This window comes from Anabrus simplex, chromosome 1 (genome assembly GCF_040414725.1).
Source record: "Anabrus simplex isolate iqAnaSimp1 chromosome 1, ASM4041472v1, whole genome shotgun sequence".
Classification (NCBI taxonomy): Eukaryota; Metazoa; Arthropoda; class Insecta; order Orthoptera; family Tettigoniidae; genus Anabrus; species Anabrus simplex.
In genome coordinates this window covers 893,851,963-893,873,732 of record NC_090265.1, presented here as the reverse complement: position 1 = coordinate 893,873,732, position 21,770 = coordinate 893,851,963, and the positions used below count along the sequence as shown (strand labels likewise).

General features: G+C 35.8%; 1 protein-coding gene across 1 annotated transcript in view; it reads right to left on the bottom strand.

Annotated features, from left to right (window-relative positions):
• Positions 1 to 21,770, bottom strand: part of spg (dedicator of cytokinesis spg) — a 783,360-nt gene that overhangs the window by 34,476 nt on the left and 727,114 nt on the right. Inside the window, exons 32-34 of the mRNA XM_067136588.2 lie at positions 20,845 to 20,976; positions 13,384 to 13,559; positions 13,122 to 13,302 (exon numbers count right to left, since the gene is read on the bottom strand). Coding sequence (XP_066992689.2) covers positions 13,122 to 13,302; positions 13,384 to 13,559; positions 20,845 to 20,976 — 489 coding nt within the window. The remainder of the gene's footprint in view (positions 1 to 13,121; positions 13,303 to 13,383; positions 13,560 to 20,844; positions 20,977 to 21,770) is intronic.

Here is a 21,770-nt window from a genome sequence, read left to right as displayed (position 1 = left end):
CATGGATTAATGAGTAAGTGGTAGCAACTACAGTAATCTAGGTGCAGAATTGCTCTAGACCAGGGTTGGCAGATTTGGTAGGACATGTTATGACTTCCAGATGAGATTTCTGTATCACTCTTTGAGTCTAAATGAGTTACAAAATGTCCAACATTTATAAAATTAACATCACTTTAATCTCTTTGTCATTCCCTGTAATGTTTTAAGTTTTCATAATTATGAAGTATGGTTTTTCATTATAATAGAGGTCCTAATATGTTATCTACATATAATCTCTCATAAATTGAGTTTTATTTCCAAATTCTTGGTGTGAAAAGAGGCTCCTTATTTGAAAAAATGCTGTACCTAGTTTTATTTAAGATGACAATTTTGTAAGGAAGAATCCAACTAAAAATGGATGTTTATTCCCCCAATATATAAAGCCAAGCAGTTGGAGAAAACTGTTTCTTTTCTATTTTCCATATCCCATCTAATACCTCTTCAGAAAGAATTTTCAGTCTTATTAATGTGTTTTATAGAAAACAAAGAAATAGATTATGCTCAGATGCCCCTGAGGGTGAGTTATTGGTAAAAGTCAATTACAATTTGTCATATTACGTGTTCCTCCATTATGTAATGGTTAGTGCTATCAGATGCCATCATCAGAGGCCAGAACTGCCATAAATTTAAAATTAGCAGGAGAGCTGGTATGTGGTTGAAGAGGCACATGCAACTCACCTCCACTGAAGATGTACCTAAAAAAACCTGCACCACCTCAAGACGAGGACACAGATTTGTCCACTTTTGTAATGTAATGGTTAGCGCTATTAGCTGCCATCCTCGGGTTGAGGCACAAACTTTTTTTAACATTTCAAGTGTTCAAGCAACTTTTAAATTCTAAAAATGGAAAGAAAATGTTGAAAATACCAAGTCTAGCAATAGATATTTATAAACACATGAAGTGTTTTCTATATTATTAAACAGACAATATAACAAATAAATATTAATGTTTCATATATGGAAAAGTGTAACTAATTATGCTGTTTATTAAAACTATACATTTTGAGATTCATATTTATTTTTAAATTCAATAATGGCTTTAATTACCTGTCAGTATTGTTTATACCTATACTATTATCTGTTAAGAATAAACTTCAGACTGAGCAAGTGGCTGCATGGTTTGGCTCAAGTAGAATACTGTATTTAAAATACAATTGATACAGATAAGTACCAAGTAAACCTGAGCACAAAATTAGTTGCTCATAGCGGGGACTGAACAATGGTGATCTGTAACCGAGTACTGTACGCAAGTACCCCGGAACAATGATAACTGTTCAACTTCATCTCTTGAAAAAGCATGTTATAAGAGGTGGAACACTGAGCATGGGTCAAAATATAATAGGTAAGCTAAATTCAAACATCTCTAATATAGGTCTATCCTGTGTTGAGCCATGTTAACTATCATTATAATTATTTGGATGTAACAATGTTTGAATAATGTTGTACAGTTTATTATTAAATAAAGATTTCTATAAAATTAGTTTACGTGTACGTGCCCAATTCCTTTCTTATGGTGAATCTTGACTGGAATCACACATGAATCTTCGTGTAGGCAACATGGCAGTGAAGAAAGAAACTGAGTTAGGAATGGATGTGGAAGTAATGAGAGATTGAAGGGACTAGGCTAGGAAATTGAAATTAGCAAAGAAGTCTGCTAAGGATAACATGATGTCAAGCATAACTGGCAGTCATATGAATTTTAGTGAAAAATTGAAGGGAATGCATAGATACTTTGAAGCAGGAACAGGTTCCAGGAAGGACATTTCGGAAATCACAAATGACCAAGGGGAATATATGTGTGAGGACTAACAGAAGGCAGAAGAATTTAGTAAGCGGTATGTTCAGATAGTTGGAGATGAGAACAACATCCGGGTAGAGGAAGCGACAATATTAGAGTAGCACTGAAATTGACTTACGCTAATAAAGATACTTACAAAAAGATACAAACGTTCAAAGCTAGAAAAGCAGCTGGTAAAATTTCTGGGTAATTGGTTGGGATATAGTACCATATCTGAAGTATGTACTTGATTACTATTTGCATGAAGGACGTATAGCAAATGAATGAAGAATTGCAACAGTAGCTCTAGTGTACAAAGGAAAGGGTAATAAACATAAAGCAGATAATTACAGGCCAGTTAGCTTGATATGTGTTACATGTAAGCTCTAGGAAAGCATTCTATCCGATTATACTAGACAAGTTTGCAAAATTACCAACTGGTTTAACAGAAGGCAGTTTGGGTTTAAGAAAGGTAATTCAAGAGAGGATCAACTTCTAGGATTCTAGCAAGATATAACAAATATTTTACATTCAGGTGGTCAAATGGACTGCATTGCTGTTGATGTATCCAAGGCTTTTGATAGGATAGATCATGGGGGACTACTGACAAAAGGGAGAGCTACTGGACTAGACAAAAGAGTGATTGATTGGATGGCTAAATAATAATAATAATAATAATAATAATAATAATAATAATAATAATAATAATAATAATAATAATAATAATAATAATAATAATAATAATAATAATAATAATAATAATAATTAATAATATATATATAATATATATAATATAATAAGTTCACATTTGTTCCTTGTGAGTGTTGATAGTGCCAGTTTACACAAAGTTAAAATTTAAACTTCTTAAATAATGTTTTAAAATGTTGGCCGAAGTTATGTGGTTAATTAGAAGCATTGCTCAGATTGCCGACACTTCAATATGTGAGAAATACGGATGAAGGCCATTTAAACATTCTCCTACATTGACATAGTCAGGAAGATACTCTTGGGCCTAATCCACCAATTGGCCTACAATTTTTTTTTTAAGAAACTTGGTCATAGGATAATACCCATACATTATATAGTTCTCTTTTATAACTACTGATGACTTCTAATTAACCACATAAATTCAGCCAACATTTTAAAACATTATTTAAGAAGATAAAGTTTCAACTTTGTGTAAACTGGCACTATCGGCAAATGGGACAGACACAAGGAAAAAATGCGAACTGAGTGACACACATCAGACTTCCAGTCCAACAGAACTTGTTTACAAGTGGTCAATTAACCAAACCTTTTATCTGAATTTCACATCTGGTGTTTTAAGTGTTTTTTATATTGTTGTTATATATTTTAATGTGTGTTTTATGTCTTGTGATAATGTACATGGTAAGGGATTTTAATGACTGTACATACATTGTATAACATTGTATAACTTGGCAATGATTAGAATTATAAGGCTGAGGATGACCCCTGTTTGGGTTAAAACCGGTCCCTTAAATTGTGAAATGACCTAAATTTTTTGGTCATTTTACTTATAGTATACTGAAAGGTGGATAACCTCATACCAAATTCGCCTGATTACATGTCAATATGGATAAAACAAGAAGTTCTTAACTTAGGATGGGAAGGTGGTGGCTGTGGCCTTAATTAAAGTACAGTCCCAGCATTTGCCTGATGTCAAAATGGAAAACCATGGAAAACCATCTTCAGGGCTGCCGACAGTGGGATTCGAAACCATTATTTCCTGAATGTAAGCTCACATCTACGCGACCCTAACCACATGGTCAAATTGCTTGGTTTCAGAGAATTAGAATAGGAGAACCATTATCTGATCCTGTAATGATAAAGATAGGGGTACAGCAAGACTTAATAGGTCTATTCTGTATTGAGCCATGATGACTACCATTATAATTATTTGTATGTAACAGTGTTTGGATAATTGGACCTACATGAGTAAAGAACTGGGAGCTGTAGATGATGCTATACTGTATACAGTAATAAATCAGATACAGGATTGTGAGTGACTGAAAAAAAGACCTCGATAATGTTGTGAGATGGACAGCAGATAATGGTATGGTAGTAAACAGTGTGAAAAGTCAGGATGTTTCACCAATAAGAAAAGTCCTCTCAGTTTTAATTACAGCATTGTGTTGATAGAGTGCACGTACCTCATGAGAATCACTGTAAGTACCTAGGTGTTAGTATAAGGAAAGATCTTCAATGGGGTAATCACATTAACAGGATTGTAAATAAAGATTACAGAACTCTTCATATAGTTACGAGGATATTTAGGGGTTGTAGTAAGTATGTGATGGAGAGGGCATTACATCTCTAATGAACCCCCAACTAGTGTATGTATGGTTCCAGTGTATGGGACCCTCACCAGAACTACTTGATTCTAGAAGTGAAAGAGATCCAAAGGAAAGCAACACGATTTGTTCTGGGTGATTTCTGACAAAAGAGTAGCGTTACAAATTGTTGCAAACTTTGGCCTGGGAAGAACTGGGAGTAAGGAGATCACCTGCTCAACTAAGCAGTGTGTTCCGAGCTGTCAAAGACATGGCATGGAATGACATTAATAGATGAATGAGCTTACAATATTGCTTTACATTGCACTGACTCAGATAGGTTTCGTGGCAACGATGGGACAGGAAAGGGCTAGGAGTGGAAAGGAAGTGACCGTGGTCTTAATTAAGCTAAAACCGCAGCATTTGCCTGGTGAGAAAATGGGAAACCATGGAAATCCATTTTTGGGGCTGCCGACAGTGGGGTTTGAATCTATCTTCTGAATGCAAGGTCACAGCTGTGTGATCTTAACCTCACGGCCAACTCGCTCGGTACGAATAAGCTTACATGGAGTTTTTAAAAGTAGAAGATTTCATAACATGAAGATAAATTTGGAATTCAAGAGGACAAACTGTGGCAAATATTTGTTTATAGGGAGAGGAATAAAGGTTTGGAATAATTTACCAAGGGGAATGTTTGATAAATTTCCAACTTTTTTGATATAATTTAAGGAAAGACTAGGTTAACAAGTGATAGGAAATCTACCACCTGGGCAATAGTCCTTAATGCAGATGACTGGTGTTTGATTAATTGACTCACTGACTGACTGATTGATGGAAGTGAATCCGTTCGCTTTAGTCAAGGTCCTCGGATGTACTACAGGTTGTCTAATCATAATATACCTTTCAGTTGGGAGGCTTGAGATGAGCGGGAGGGAAATGTGAAGCAGTTCAGTTTTCCTCTGACTATGTTGTAATTATATGTCTAATAGTAGAGGTATTGAGAGAGCATGTCTTATTACATTCAGAATCTACTGAGAAGGCTTCATCTATTGAATGTATTATAATACTGGACAGTGAGTTTGTGAAGTTAATCAACACAAAGAACAAAGCTTGATTCTGTTATTAGTATGCTAGACCCAATCGGTATGTCAAAATAACTACAGAGTCTACTGAATTCATATTATTTTCCAACTGTTTTTCTTCTTTGTCTAAAGCCAGCACATTATCAACTAACAGATTACGAAATACATCATGTCTGGCTGGAGATGTGCAGTAGGCCTACTTGTATGCAATAACAATCTTGTAGACAGAGAAAACCAAAACTTGAATATTTAATTTTATACATTTTCAAATATGAGGATATTCATGAACAGTGTGTAGCTGCTGGCTGAAGAGATGAAAGTTGGAATTATACCTCCTGCAAAATATTTTAGTCCCATTTCAAAGAGGAGGATTTTGAAAAAAGCTGAACTACTGTAGCTTTGAAGAAAGTCTGAAAGGCAGAGGTACATATTTTATTGGTATATACTGGTATTTTTAATTATGATGTGAATTATATAAAGAATAACTTTTGTTGGAATGAATCAAGTCTTTTTCTCTTTCTCTTCACAGCTGTATCGTCCCTTCATCTCACTGCTATTACAACTTCAGATGTTCATTTCCTTCTGGGACCGCTGCATGTAAAAGAAAGATAAGAGACAGCTAATTCAACTCTGGAACATAAAGGAAATATTTACATGTGTTTTAACAGACAGTTAGAAGTTATTAAGAAGAAGCAGAAGAAGAAGACAGTGAATACATTCACTGTTCAATATTTTAGTAAGTGGTGTTCTTCATGAAAGTTTAAAATGCTCTCTCTCTGGAATGTTGTCCTTGTGATGATAGGCAAGTAGAATAAATATCACACAAGGTATATTTCATGATATCCTTGCTATTATGAAAGTAGCTGGGCAACATTGTTCTAATGGAGGTTTAACCAAACCTTCTAAAAAATGGTCGCATGTAGTTCAAAAAATGGAAAGAAGAATCAAGAGATTCTACAGATGGAAAGAACAGAAGAAAGACAAGAGACACTCTATAAGGACTTAGAATTTTATAATGAATACATTTCCTGCCGTTCCAGAGTATTTAGTAATGCAGTTCACAAAGTTAACCATATTTTGGCAAATTTGGCATTTTAACATGGGATACTGGATGTGGTTGACAAAAATGCATAATTAATATAAAAACTTGTAAAGTTACTGACTTTACTAGCTAGCAGGAACTACCAAGTAATAGCTCATTGAATCAAGTGTATATAGGTGAATTAATGACAGTAAGTGAATTTCAGAAATACTGGTGCAGTAAGCAATGGTGTGACAATGAAGAATCAATTAATATAAATATTATAATTGCTCAATGAATCATAAACAAAGATAAAATTAAAACATTACCATAATTTCTTGCATCATATGAAAACCATATTCAAAAAAATATACAATAATTACAATGAATTACTAATTATTTTTTCTGATTTTGTTTAGATGTCTTACATAATTCACTGTCAAAGTAAATCAACATTTATACGGTATATGCAAACAAAAATAAAGTATTCCTCAATGGGTATAGTTGTACAACAGGGGAACTCCAGAATTAAAAATATATAAGCTCATTTTATCCTATAAATAGTGTGAAAATTTGAATGGCATTACAAAAGATTACTATCACTTTGATGCTGTTACCGTACAGCTATTCCTGGTGGATTTTCTCTCCTTGAATGTATTTATTATTTGCAGTGATATCTACATTTAGATGCATGTCAGATTATGCACGCACGGAAATTCACCTACATCACATTACAACAATCCTTTCATTTGCCAGTTCCGGATGAGGCAACCTGCAGTGTATCCAAAGACCTTGAGGGTCAGCCTCGCCGACAGTGCCATTATACCTATGTTTACATTTTCTAGGTATGTAAATTTTCTCCATAGCCACCTTTTCCATAACAAGAGGTTCTCATCAATTGACACTTTACCATCAGGGGTATAACCTTCCGAAAAATTTGAATACCAGGTGGTCAAATACTAGCTTTATCTTGTATTATTTTGGGAGAAATTTGTCCATTATATACCTCATTGTCAGAGAAATGTAAAAAGCTGTGGAGGAATAATCTCTTCTCTGTCATCAGCTCATAGAAATTAGGCGTGATCAACAAGCGACTGCGAGAAATATAATGTCCTAATCTAGGTTTCTGTACAATCCCCTGCGGCAGCAATATGCCCATAAGAAGCTGTATTTCGTCCTTATTTGTAGCGACCCAGTCTTGATCTCGACTCCTTCATTTCATCTTACTAAACTGGGTTTTATGTGCAATTTTCTGCTGGGCATAAAGATTTGACTGTTCAGCTATGTACTATCTCATCATAAAAAAAATAAGTCAAGTATTTTGCTTGGTTTTGTTTTCCCTAAAAACTCTCCCTTTACACCACAATGGAAATTTGGATCAAAATGGGACCTTCTTTGTCCATTTTCTGTCTACGTTGACAAAGAAGTTGCACTGGTTGGAATATTATCCATATTATCGCCACCACGGTCACTGTCATGATCGCTAGTTAAACTGGAATCTAACATATATTGTCTCTTTTGCGACTGCTGAACATTCACATCAGCTGAGCCCAAACCTTGTATATTCAAGCCTGTAGTACTTATTTCAGGTAAATTACTGTCACAAATTCCACTTCTGAAGATGATCACTATCCTCCCCACTAAATTCCAACATTTCGCTTATCATGGCCCGTACACCATCCTCCTCTAACGGTTGGAGCCGGTAACACCTTTCAGGCATTTCAGGGGGAAAAAAATATAAGAAAAAGAATTGAATAGAACCTCGGTCTCTGCAGTTTGGAAGAAAATAATGAATTGTGCCTGTATTATGGAACACATGCGAGTAATAATAAATGTATGATATAGATGCTGATTCCCATAGGGAACCTGAAATATTTGTCCCAAATGAGTAAATTTATATCTATATCATCTGATGGCCAGGCAGGCATCAATTTTGGACAATGAGACAAAGTCTCTCATAGTAGGAGGTGTGCTATTTACCAACTGATGAGCCCAATTTAGCACAATGGGGCAAAACACTGGCAACCAGGAATGAGTAGGCTGGAAAATTTTATGATGTCCAATAACGGACCAACTATAATGGTATAATAATAAATGTTGTGTAACATGTGGTAAACACACACTCCAGTCGTGAAGGAAGATCTCAAGAGTGAGAATAATGAATTGGGTCACAGTTCTAATGTGTCATCAGAGAGTTCTGTTCAGTATCATAATTTCCAGAAATCCCTTCTACAGCAATATTATTACATCCAAGGGATGGTTAGGCGATGAGCTAAAGGTTCAGCGCGAGGCTATTAGGCTTTAAGTCATTCTTGCCCAGACTAAGTTGCGTTTTTTATGATGCAACTTGTGGATGACACGTTGGTATTGGGAGAACATAGTTGAAAAAATTCACACCAGAGGGCAGACTCATCCATAATATGCTGGTGAAAAACAAATAAACCTCTGGAGGCAGGAAAATGACAAAAAATATAATTAGAATCGGCAGATACATCCATGTTTCCCGCTGACAAACGATTTGTAGCCGCGGATCTCACTGCATCACCCAATGAACAGGTTAAACATAGGTTGGTCATATCTTTTGTCTACAACTGACTCCTGTTGAATCAGTGTCATGTTGTATGAGGTAAAGTTGAACAGAATGAATACTGACATGTCAACATTTTCAAATGCAGTTTCAATGGGTGGGCTGAAGCCCTCCCAAAAATTGTGAGATTTTCAAGTTTTGAAAAATGCAACTTCAGAGAAGAATAACAACAACAAAACCAAACAGAAAAGATATCAGCACAATGAGAATGTAAAAATCTAATATCACACTTTTTTTTAGATAACAGACAATATTCAGCAGAACGGTTGAGAGCTTTTCCCAGAATACAGATATATGACACACCGTTTCAGCTGCTAATTCTTCCTCAGATATATTTGTGAATTAAAAATTGAGTTAGTTTTTCATGTGACAACTACCACTGCAGAGCAAAGTTTTTCAACAACAAAACACATCATAACATAGGTAGAATGACAATGATTGCAGAATGCATTAGTAATATTGACAGTAATTTCAACTGAGAAAGAGAAAATCTACCACTACATGTGTGAACCAAATGCCATTATTGAAAGTTTGCCTCTCAGAAACCACACTGATTTCAATTCACCATATAGCATGGATTTCATTCATACAGTACGGTTTGTTTATAACATAGCATCATACTATTTCTTCTAAAACATATGCAATGCATTGTTTAGAAACAATTTGTTAAATATTCTGATAATGTGAATGCATTTAATTACATTTGGAATATTATTTGATGGAAATGGCATGTAAGTAACTTTAAGTATGGGCCCACCCAAAATATTTATCCTAGAACCACCACTGAATACAAGACATTCTTTCAGAAAATGTCAGACTTATAATAAAGAAGCAGGACAAAATAATTACCCAAGCCAGCATTTAAAATTTAACTTTATTTAATTTAAATGTGCCGGCCCCGTGGTGTAGGGGTAGCGTGCCTGCCTCTTATGCGGAGGCCCCGGGTTTGATTCCCGGCCAGGTCAGGGGTTTTTAGCTGGACCTGAGGGCTGGCTCGAGGTCCACTCAGCCTACGTGATTAGAATTGAGGAGCTATCTGACGGTGAGGTAGTGGCCCCGGTCTAGAAAGCCAAGAATAACGACCGAGAGGATTCGTCATGCTGACCATACGACACCTCGTAATCTGCAGGTCTTCGGGCTGAGCAGCGGTCGCTTGGTAGGCCAAGGCCCTTCAAGGGCTGCAGAGCCATGGGATTTGGTTTTTAATTTAAATGTTCAGTCCACAGACATTATACGACTGATGATGACGCACTGCATGAAATGCAAATGTTGCCTGAACTTTTTTGTGTGAGGAGGAATATTTAGGGGCTAAAAAAGTCAATATTGTATAATACAATACAGAACCTAACTACTTTATGTATTTTTTGCTACTGATGTACTTTTCAAGATAACCAATAATGGCTCTATATCCAACTGTCATAAAACAAACACATACAGTTTATTGACTAATCTTTACCTCACTCCCATTACATCCAACTTTTGAATTACTTTTCCTTTAGTTTACTGGAAAATGTATATCTTCTTTTCTGAGTTTCACTTCCACCTCTTATAGCTTTAGACATATTCCTCATATTATTATCTTATTTCAAGATATCACAAGATGTTTGAATACTAGTGGGCAACATAATACTGTACAGGGAAAGAATACAATAAATTGCATCACTTCCATCAGCTTATAAATGCACGAGGTACAAGTCAGTGAGGAACTGGTGTAGTTTGGAATCATGAACAAAGCGGTTGAGATGGTAGTTATTCTTTGCATAGGAACCATCACCACTGCTAGATGGGCAAAGCATCAAATATCACGACCAGTTTAAAAATTTAAAATAGTTTCAACCTTCTGTCTTCAAAACGCACAATAAACATGAATGTTACTGTTTAGGATATTTAAAAAGAAATTTGAATTCCTGTGGATGTATGAACAAGTGATAAAAAAGAAGAACATATCTGCCAATTGCAGGGTATCTTGCTACCCTATAAAAGACCTGTCAAGTATTATATAGGTAATCATTAGAGACAGACACAATATCAGGAAAATTTTGCCAAAATTGGACATTTATTTTGCTACAATATTAAAGAAATAATTCAAAATATGAAATACATATTTTAAAACTAAAATATATTTGCCCCTAAGGCATTTAGAGCACATTATTTACACAATGAGCTCCTACAGATTAAGTTTTATCTATATTTAATAATACAATAGAAGCAAAATATAATGAGGCGAGATGAAATTACATGGCATGTCTTTACAGCCGGATGCCCTTCCTGTTAATGAAGATGGAATGAATGATAGTGAGTGAAGTTGGGTAAGGAAGTGGAAGGAATCGGTTGTGTCGGAATTTGCCTAGAAGTGAAGACGGGAAACCGAGGAAACCATTCTCAGGGCAGCCAATGGTAAGGGTTAACTCCTGCTCAGTACAAAATGAAATATAAAAAATCACAACAATTTAGTCTTTCAGCATCATGAACCCCTACCCTAAAACCAGTCACTTCTGCAAGAACACAACGAATCACAAAACAACAAACGAACGTCAGTTATATTCTCACCACAGTATCTGACACTCTGAGACTTTGATTAGCTTGTAGTAGATGGCACAGGTGCTATGGGCCATTGCGAAGGGTGAAAAAAGAAAATTAGTCAGTGTTGCCAGACTGTTGTTGGAAAGAGTGGCTCAAGTCTTTTTTCTTTTCTTTAGGACATGGTTTTCTTTAAAACTGTCTCAATACATCATCTGGAAAGCCTGGTTCATTGCTAATGGAAATACTAACCTCTTCAGTGGTATGCCCGGAAATGTTCCCTGATTGAGATCTATATCTAACTTGTGGTTGCCCAGAATAGTTCTGGCTGCTGGGCGGTGCCATATTTGTTTACCGTTCATATTTCCCCACACTCCAGAAATGCCTGTTCATGTACTTCTTAAAATTCTTAATAGATAAATCTACAAAATAATGCCCCATTCACTGCCTTTGTAATCTTCTTATGATAGCTTTGACGGTTATTCGGGAGAGTGTTTCCATGGTAGCAATCGAGATACCAAGCCCACATAAAAGATGACAGCTAAGAGTGCAAAAGGAGGAGGAACAGGGAATTCTCAAGTATTTAGAGATTGGATCTAAATTTGATAGCCTTGTGTCGGTAGATTTATTGGCATGTGAAAGAAATCCTGCAGAACAAAATTTCAGCACCTTGGCACTTTGAAAACCATAAAACTAGGTAGTGAGGCCTAAAACCAATAACATTATGATGAGGACCATTATTATTATTATTATTATTATTGAAAACTGAAAATCCAAAGCCTATTTCCAGTTATTTGACTAGGTCAGGAATGGAATGGGAAAACCGGAGTATCTGGAGAAAAACCATGTCCGGCCTCCGCTTTGCCCAGCACAATATTATTATTATTATTATTATGATTATTATTATTATTATTAAGTAATAATTTTTTAATGTTATTTGCTTTATGTTCCACTAACCACAGTACTTTTACGGTTTTCGGAGATGCCGAGGTGCCGGAATTTAGACCCACAGGAGTTCTTTTACGTGCTGGTAAATCTACCGACATGAGGCCGACGTATTTGAGCACCTTCAAATACCACTGGACTGAGCCAGGATCGAATCTACCAATTGGGATCATTTATTATTATTATTATTATTATTATTATTATTAATCTGATAATGATTTGAGCTTTTGTGTGAAAATGATTATAGTGGTCATGAAGATGACAGGCATTTCTGGAGCATGGGCAAATACAAATGATAAATAAATATGGCACGCACCTCAGCTAGAACTTTATTGGGCAGCCACAAGTTAGGCCTAAATATCAATCTTATAGAGGAATACTACAACAGTAAAGACCATCTCTCACCGAACCACCAGTTCATATCACAACCTGACACTTTCCAAAACACATCCCTCCAATTATGAAGTTTCCAAACTGAGTATGCTCTGTATGCCCAGGGTGCTATAAAACTAGACGGGAATACACGTCTTGTGGTGGAGTTGTGGAGTTGGATTTTAACTCATCACTGAAGGGTTAAAGAGGGAGGAAAAAAATCATGCAAAATATGAAGAAAAATGTTTAAGCAAAAATTGTAAATCTTACAAAATATACTGTACTGTAATATGAAGACTTTCATTAAGCATTAACATTTTTATTATGAAATATTAATTTTCCACCCCCCTTAAATTGACCTCTACACAATGCAAATTGTAAAAATCCTTGTTCACATAGCAACAGCAGCCATGGTTTAGAATATGAAATTACATAACTTGCCTGTCTCTAATGATCACTCAGTGCATACAGTAGTTCCTGAACTTACCATAGGTTTGCTGTAGATGTCTTCATCATCAGTACCTTGGTCGTCTCCTAAGAGTAGGTGACCGTAAACACCACTGCTGGTGGATGATCGATTGCTAGGTGCATTACTTGGGACACTACTTGGAGCCTCGTTTACAGTTGCAACAGCTTTCTTCTCAGTAGGCAGTGGGGGTAGAGGTGTGCTGTGGTCAAGAGCTTCATTTAACACCAGAACACTCAGAGTAAAGCAAAATAAGGTAAAGTCACATTATAATGCAACTTACTTGATGATACTGGATTCGTTCTGTGACTTGGAACGTGATGTACGCACCACATTACCCAAGTCACGTAACCCCTGCTTCAGCTGGCTAAACCTTTCAAGTAAACGGCGGTGGAGAGGTTGGACCCCTGATGGTGCTAGTTGGCCATGAAGTACCAATCCACTCTCCAGTACTTGCAGCTACAGAAACAAGTAGAATATACAGTACATCATGTCCTCAAAACTTAACAAAATGCAATATTGAGCCAAATTTTCTGAAAAGGACGTATAACATATTGTATTGATGTTACTTAATTTTGAGTGATTATGGGAACTGAAAAACAGCTTCAATCCAAAGTTCTTTGATCTTCCTTAAGCTTAGTAGTAACTTGGACAAGTGTGGGTAATCAGTGGGAGTAACTTGGACTTTGTAAAAGTAAATCAAAATAAATTAAATTCCTGATTCAAGTTACCTGTCCACAATTAAGCTGCTACATGAATATAGGATTTGAGAACTCTCATTGTTCAGGAGAACATGATTTTTAACACAAACCTTGAGGAAGAAAGTTTGTAAATAAGAAATACACATGCAAGCCCCTTTTAATACATTAAAGAAGGTGATTCATTCAACTTCTATAATCATTAACAGAAAAATTTTGTACTATTGATATAGGTCTATTTACCTTTTAAGGGTGAAGATTTAAAGCAACCAAATTTATCTATCCAATTCCATGCCTACAAATAAGATTGATCGATCGATCAATCAATCAATCAATCAATCAATCAATCAATCAATCAATCAATCAATCAATCAATCAATCAATCAATCAATCAATCAATCAATCAATCAATCAATCAATCAATCATATGAAGATAAAATTGGAATTCAAGAGGACAAACTGGAGCAAATATTCATTTATAGGAAGATGAATTAAGGTTTGGAAAGTTCTTTGAAATCATTTAAGAAAAGGCTAGAGAAACAACTGATTGGGATGTTGCCATTGATGCTTTCACAGCCCGTACTTATAGGCATGATATAGGCTTTTGGGCTTATGCCATGTCAAGGAAATAAGGTGAAATTCTTTACGTTTCACGGAGAACTGTGCTCTGCATCATCAGAAGAAAATCTCGACTGTCCACGAGAAAGGCTTCTTAAACAATGAGCTTTGAATTAAGACGTTATAACAGAAGTGAAAATGGTACGTTCATTCGTCACCAGATGGCTCCCCAGACGTGGTACAGCGCTACGTATACATGTTATGTGACCCTCTTAGACTGATTTTGATGGTTCTGTCAGCTTCCGCTTTGAACGCTAGCGTTGTTTAAGAAACCTTTCTCGTGGACAGTCGAGATTTTCTTCTGATCACGCAGAGCACAGTTCTCTGCGAAACGTAAAGAATTTCACCTTATTTTCTTGACATGGCATAAATCCAATAGCCTATATCATGTCTATAATTGATTGGGAATCTCCCACGTGGGTGACAGCCCTAAATGCAGATCAGTGGTGACTGATTGATTGAAAACATTTCAAGATAAATTAAAATCTATATACCAGTCATGAAACCACAAAAATTATTAATAATTCACAACTTGTTTAAACAACTACCTAGTAATTTTGTTTGTTTCTTTGAATGTATTTGCATGATAAATGCAATCTCGTCAAGTGTATGCATTGGTTGAAACAGATAATCAAACCCGTTTTGTTGTGCCTTGGTAGCAAAGTCTAGTCATTGTCACTTACTTCAGCTGGAATTAATGACAGATATGTTACCAAGTGTCCTCCAAGTTTTCATTAGCCAATGGAATGTCTCAAGTTTTAAGCACTTAAGTTGTATGTGAATTTGTATATGATCACGCTGGATTTAGAATGTTAAACTAGTAGTAAGGTATAGTTCTTGTAATATTTTCTTTCCAAGGTACTGCTTGTTGTATTCTTGTTGTTGATGTTCTTGTAATTCATAATGTAAAATTTTGAAATACTTAAGGTCCGTGTGAATTTGTATATGACGGTGTTGTAATGTTAAGCTAGTAGTAAGCTCAACCTATAGTATAGTAAGCCGCAGTGTTAAGCACTGGAAATACTTAAGTTGAGTGTGAATTTGTATATGATGATGCTGGATTTCAAATGTTAAACTAGTAGTATTTGTTGTAATATTTTCTTTCCACGAAATTGTTTGTTGTACTCTTGCTGTAGTTGTTTTTTTGTTCTTTTTGCTGTTGTTGTTGGGTAATTATGTTTTAACTTTATTATCACACTACTGTAAGTGATCATTACCACCGGGATATTTCCCACTTGTGATGTATTTAATAATAATAATAATAATAATAATAATAATAATAATAATGTCCGACTCGTTGGCTGAATGGTCAGTGTACTGGCCTTCGGTTCAGAGGGTCCCGGGTTCGATTCCCGGCCGGGTCGGGGATTTTAATCGCTTCTGATTAATTCTTCTGGCTCGGGGACTGGGTGTTTGTGTCCGTCCCAACACTCTCCTCTTCATATTCAGACAACACACTACACTACCAACCACCACAGAAACACGCAATAGTGATCACATCCCTCCATATAGGGTTGGCGTCAGGAAGGGCATCCGGCCGTAAAACAGGGCCAGATCCACATGTGCGACGCAGTTCGCACCCGCGACCCCACAGGTGTGGGAAAAGCGGTAGGAAAAGAATAATAATAATAATAATAATAATAATAATAATAATAATAATAATAATAATAATAATAATAATAATAATAATAATAATAATAATAATACCAGGCACTTGCTCAGGAAAACCAATTAACTCAGGAGCATATCTCTTATTACAAGTACCATCCAACACCACTCCTGGAAAACTAGTCAATTAAGCTTTATTGGGACAGACAAAAACAGTCAACCATAACAGACCTGTCATCATACTGGTAAACAAGAAAACTGGGACAACTTTTATTATTATTTACACTGAAATCTCCAATGATACCAACATCCACAGGAAGAACCATGAAAAAATCTGCAAGTACAAAGAACTTGAAGAGATCAAGAGGATCCAGAAGATGAAACTGGTACGGATAGTCCCTGTGATTCTGTCAGTCAATGGCCTCATTCCACACACACTTCACAAGAGTCTGCAGGAAACTGGGTCTTCCGCTGAACATCTTCAAAATTATGCAACATTCTGTCCTCCTGTCTACATGCAATGTTGTGTGATCGTTCCTGTCGCAAGAATGAAGATCCCATGATCTAGAGTTTTGTATATACCCGTACATCAATGCTTGTGTTATAATGTGTAAATACTTTAATTATTGTAAGGCACTTGGTGCATCCCGTGCCCCATTACTACCCATACTTCTTGTGGAGATGTGTGTGTGTAATAATAATAATAATAATAATAATAATAATAATAATAATAATAATAATAATAATAATAATAATAATAATAATTTCATCTGCTGACAGCTGTCAACCAATTCCATATGGAGTTCTGGGTTTAGGTTTATTGAGTGCATTTTTCTGGATACCAAAACTCTAAAGTATGCAACCTACAGACTATTCAAGTAACATGCCCTAAAGTGACTAAGAGCTTGAACCTCTTTTTAGCTTCGCAACAACTATAGTCCCGTTCCTAGCACCAGCACAGTTCTACACTACTTTTCTTTTCCACCCTGTCAGCGTTCCAACATCCTTATACATAATTTTTTGAAAATATAAAGAGTTCTAATATGCTACTTTTACTTCAAATTAAACAATATAATATTAAATTTAAATACAGAATTTTAACACTGTGTTGTACAAGATGTCAAAAAGTTTGTGAATTCACAAATACAAATTCAAAACATTTGAATGAATCAAGTTCTGCAGCACTATATATTATCAAAAGCCTGCTCTTGAACAAAACATTGAGTAATCTTCAGAATCTAACTACTGTAACTCTTGAGTGTTAATTTTGGGTTAGTCTAAGTGTGTATCTTCATGAGGTAAATTGTCCACTGATGACTATGTAACTATATACACATATGTACATTAATATGCATCAACAAAAAAAATAAAGACTTATTCCAACCAGAGGAAATTCTCTACCTCCCTAGTGAGCTGCAGACCAAAGCATCCCAAATGCATGCAATTTGAAAGATAAATGGTCAATTAAGCAATACAAAGCAAAGTCCATTAAATATGGTATTCATTTTACTAATTGTTGTATATGTTACAACTCTATAATGGTCTCCAAACTGAACCTCCAAAGCTGCCCTAAACGTACCTTATGTTCCAAAATCATTTTGACTTATTGTCAACTCTAACAACATCCACTGTCCCATGGCTCTTCCAGTATACCTGGGCTAAGTGAAATTCATCAAAGGAACACCACCTTCACCTAATCTTATCGCACTGATCTCACAAATATACACGCAGTGAGTCAACTAAAATGTTCACTTCAAATAACTCGTAAACCATTAAAAATATTGAAAACTGTTTTTACTTCCAGTAAGTTACTAAGGGGCACATAATAATTACATGTGGTACTAACTTTGTATTTTTAAACGAAACAACATACTATCTTTTCTACATCTAGCCTTAGAGATGTGGGCATTTAAAATTTAGGGGTGTGATTATTTTCAAAATCTCACAAGTACTTCTTGAGAAAATGGAATGTATTCAACCATGCTTCATTTGCCAATCATATATACTTTTCTTTACATGTTACTTACCATGATATTGAAGGTTTTAAATCATACATAGTGTACTCATAAATTCGAATATGGCTTGATAATTTGCAGTATTCTTTTAATACTCACATGACACACCATTCAAAGTGCTCACCATTAGCATACTTGGAGTCTCTTTGACTAGTCATCTATTGCAGAATGGATAGTTTCAATTGGGAAATATGGCACTGCTGCCATCAAGAAATGTTTCAGACTTTCAAGTGTAGGGTGTCTTTTATTGGAGACCATTCCCTCTAGCACTAACCACAGCTTGATGTCCAGGGGACTGATATCAGAGCTACCAGAAGGTCACTCAACAGTGAATATGAAGTATGGTACATTGGCCTGCAACCACTTTTGAGTCTTCCTTGCCTAATGAGCTGGCAGAGAATCTTGCTGGAAGTCCAGGCAGGGCTCATTTTGTAATGTGGTGTGACTCGGGTATTTTACAAGAGGGTTCAGAACAGTTTACGCTGCACCCTGCCTTTTCCATAGAAATGAAGTCTGGTGGGGCCCTCAGAATTCACCCCTCCACTATGGAGGGTTAGTAAGTAACATGCCTCTGGACCCTAGAAACTCTCCCTCAAGTTCCTCAAGAACTTGAGCATATACCCCGTTATTCTGGTGGTTAAAGCACTCTTTAACAGTGAAAACTTTCTTGTCAGCAATACTGTCCATTCTGTGGTAACTGACTGGCCAAAGAGACTCCAAGACTGTGTGCATGTTAACAGTGGACAATTTGAAGACTGGCCGATGCAAATAGTGCGTAATGTGTGTGTATATAACATATTATAAGGAATGGAACATCTCAAACCACATTCCAGCTATTCAAGAAATAGTTTGTGACATTATTTATGCCTGCATTAGGTTCATTTCTTTTCTGGTTTGTCCCTATGTCACAGAAAAACCTTATAGGGATGCAGAAACATTCCAGCTTTTGAAAAACAATCATTTGATCATTTTGAGAATGTTTCTATTTCAGCAAAGATGATACAACATTGTTCTCTGAAGATTCCACATTAGTAATCTTGGTTCAGAAGTAAAAGAAATGAAAGCAAGAAAGCTCAGTATAAAGACAACTTCCAGTTGGGTCATTTGGCTTGAATGTGACACTGATAGCAAACAGAACATAGTGTTGGTGTTAATAATAGTCTGCGTAACAGTCCTTTTGTACATAATGTTGAAAATAAAGTATTGATTCAATTCCAAACTTAGGGAAGACTTCTGTTCATTTGAGAGTCGCAGTACAATGAAGGAACATACTGTACACTGTATAACTCAAATTACTCTTATGTTTGGTTGGCCTGGATTTCTACTTACTAAATCTGTTCACACTGGTACAGCAGAATGTTAAAATTGAGACAAAGACAGCCTACATGGTGGCATATAAGAAATGCCAAAAAATATTAATATTATTATAATGAAAATGGAATTACTGTATACAGGTAAATATTCCACATGTATCCTTTTGAAATTTGGTCCTGAAAAATACTGGTGTGAATATTATTTGGGACAAGGTTGTTACCACTTTCATAACACCTGAATCCCATTACACTTCAACACTCCGCATGGCCTAACCTAGTTACGAGAGAAGGTAAGATAGATGTATTAAATATGGCTGAAAGTGCAACAAACTTTATGTTACTGAAGGTGCAGAGAATACTGGAAACTGTGCAGTGGGAAGAAAGTATGATGTCAGCTAAAACTGTATTAGTCACAAGTGAAAAAGCAAAATTCAAATTCAAGAAACAAACATTAACTACTGGGCAGGATCGCAAATTTGCTAAACAAATCTGAAAAGACTCTTTGGGATGAAGGCAACGATAACAATGATTCTTCCGCTGGCGAAGGTAGTGAAAGTAATGACAAATACAGGTATGGAAGCATGTAATCATTGACCTAAGAATTTTACTGGACATAATTACTGTATTTAAATTAATAATTTTAAAAAAATGTAACTTGCAGGTTTTGTGTTTGTAATTGTAAAATCCTGCTTGCTGATACAACAGTGTCTGAAGATTACGGCACAAAGATTTACAACAAACTGATACTTTATACACGATCATTTCTTATGAATAAAACTCAAATTGAAGCTAATTTTTTATAATTTCCTCCCCAAAAATAAGAGTGTGCAGATTTTATTTGCATACATATAATAACTTATTTTCTTGTAGTATATAATGATTTTCTCCCTTCAGCTCCAAGTGACATTTTCATACAAAATGTTTCTTTCTCTCAATCTATAACCCTCATCTTACCACATTATACTAATTTTGTGTGGCTATTACATCTGGATGCAGCAAGTTATTATCGTAGAGGATACTGTGGTATGTGCATTGCAGAAATATTGGGAACTGCACAAACAAATAGTCCCTGAGTCAACAGAATAAACCATTAACATTTAAAATCACTTGATCTAGTCTTGAATGTAACCCAGAGATACAAGACTCAAAGGTCAAGATGGTGACCACTCAACCATGGAGTTGGATCTACCTTACCATGAAACCTCTGAATATACTGACTGCTGAACTAAACAAACAAACTCTTGTGCCTTCCATCAAATTTCAAAATTTCTGAGTATCGGTATGTACAACACTAAAATATCTGAAAAGCTTAAAACAAAACAAAATTTCTTAAACACAACAATGTTTAGAGAAGGCTTTGTCTGCGACTGGGAAATAATTCTTCTTAATCATAATGTTATTTTGGCATTTCAAATCTTTTTACTGGTCAAAATTAAGTTCCATCCTTCAGAGGCTGTTTATTCCTTTAGATATCTTACATGCACCTACTAACCTGGTCCAGGGTGAGAACCTTTAGCCGGTGTACATGCTCAGAGAACTCTGGATGCATCATCACAAACTCGGGACTGAAGAAAGCAGTCTGGTACTTTGCAATACCACCCATCACATTTGCATCAATTATTCCCTAAGAGAAAAGGAAAAGGTGACTATTTTCTAAGAAGATAAAGACAAGACAAAGGATATATTACCCATCAGAGAGGACCATGAGTCAATTTACTGAACATTGTACCAATGATTTTATTATTAAGAAACAAAATAAAAATGCAAATGTTATTCAAATTAATCCTAGCATTTTCAATCATCATCTAGCAGTTTCCAGCCACTGGCTGGATCTATGTAGAATTTAAGCCACTTCATCATTTTCTGTCAATTCACCAGCTGTTCTCTGTTGAAAGCCTGTTCAGTATTCTCCTCTCTTCTCAACACTTTCTTCAGCCATCTGTCTCTTTGTCTTCCTCTCGGCCTTTTTCCGTCCTCTTGGTGCCCTCTTCTATCTCATGCATAAATCTGGGTATTCATGAGTCCTCAATTCATCCTGCCTGCTCATAACATCCTAGCTACTCTCTCTTGTTACGGTTCCTTATTCAGTACTTCCCTCACCTCATTCCTCACTCTGTCTTCTCTTGTAGCCCTTATTCTGCTCCTCAAGAATTTCATTTCACTCACATGTATTCTACTAATAGCTCTTCCTTTCATTATCCAGGTCTCTGATGCATAGGTTAGTTTTAGAACATAGCTGGTATGATATATAACACCTTTGCTTACAATAAACATCTGAAATCCTACAGTGACATGTTCAGACCATCTCTACCTATACGTCAACTGACAAGCTTTGGTGTTTTTCCATGATATAAGGCCATGCTGATATTTTAAATATGTAGATGTTTCAACTACACTTAGGCAGCGATGTCAAATTGA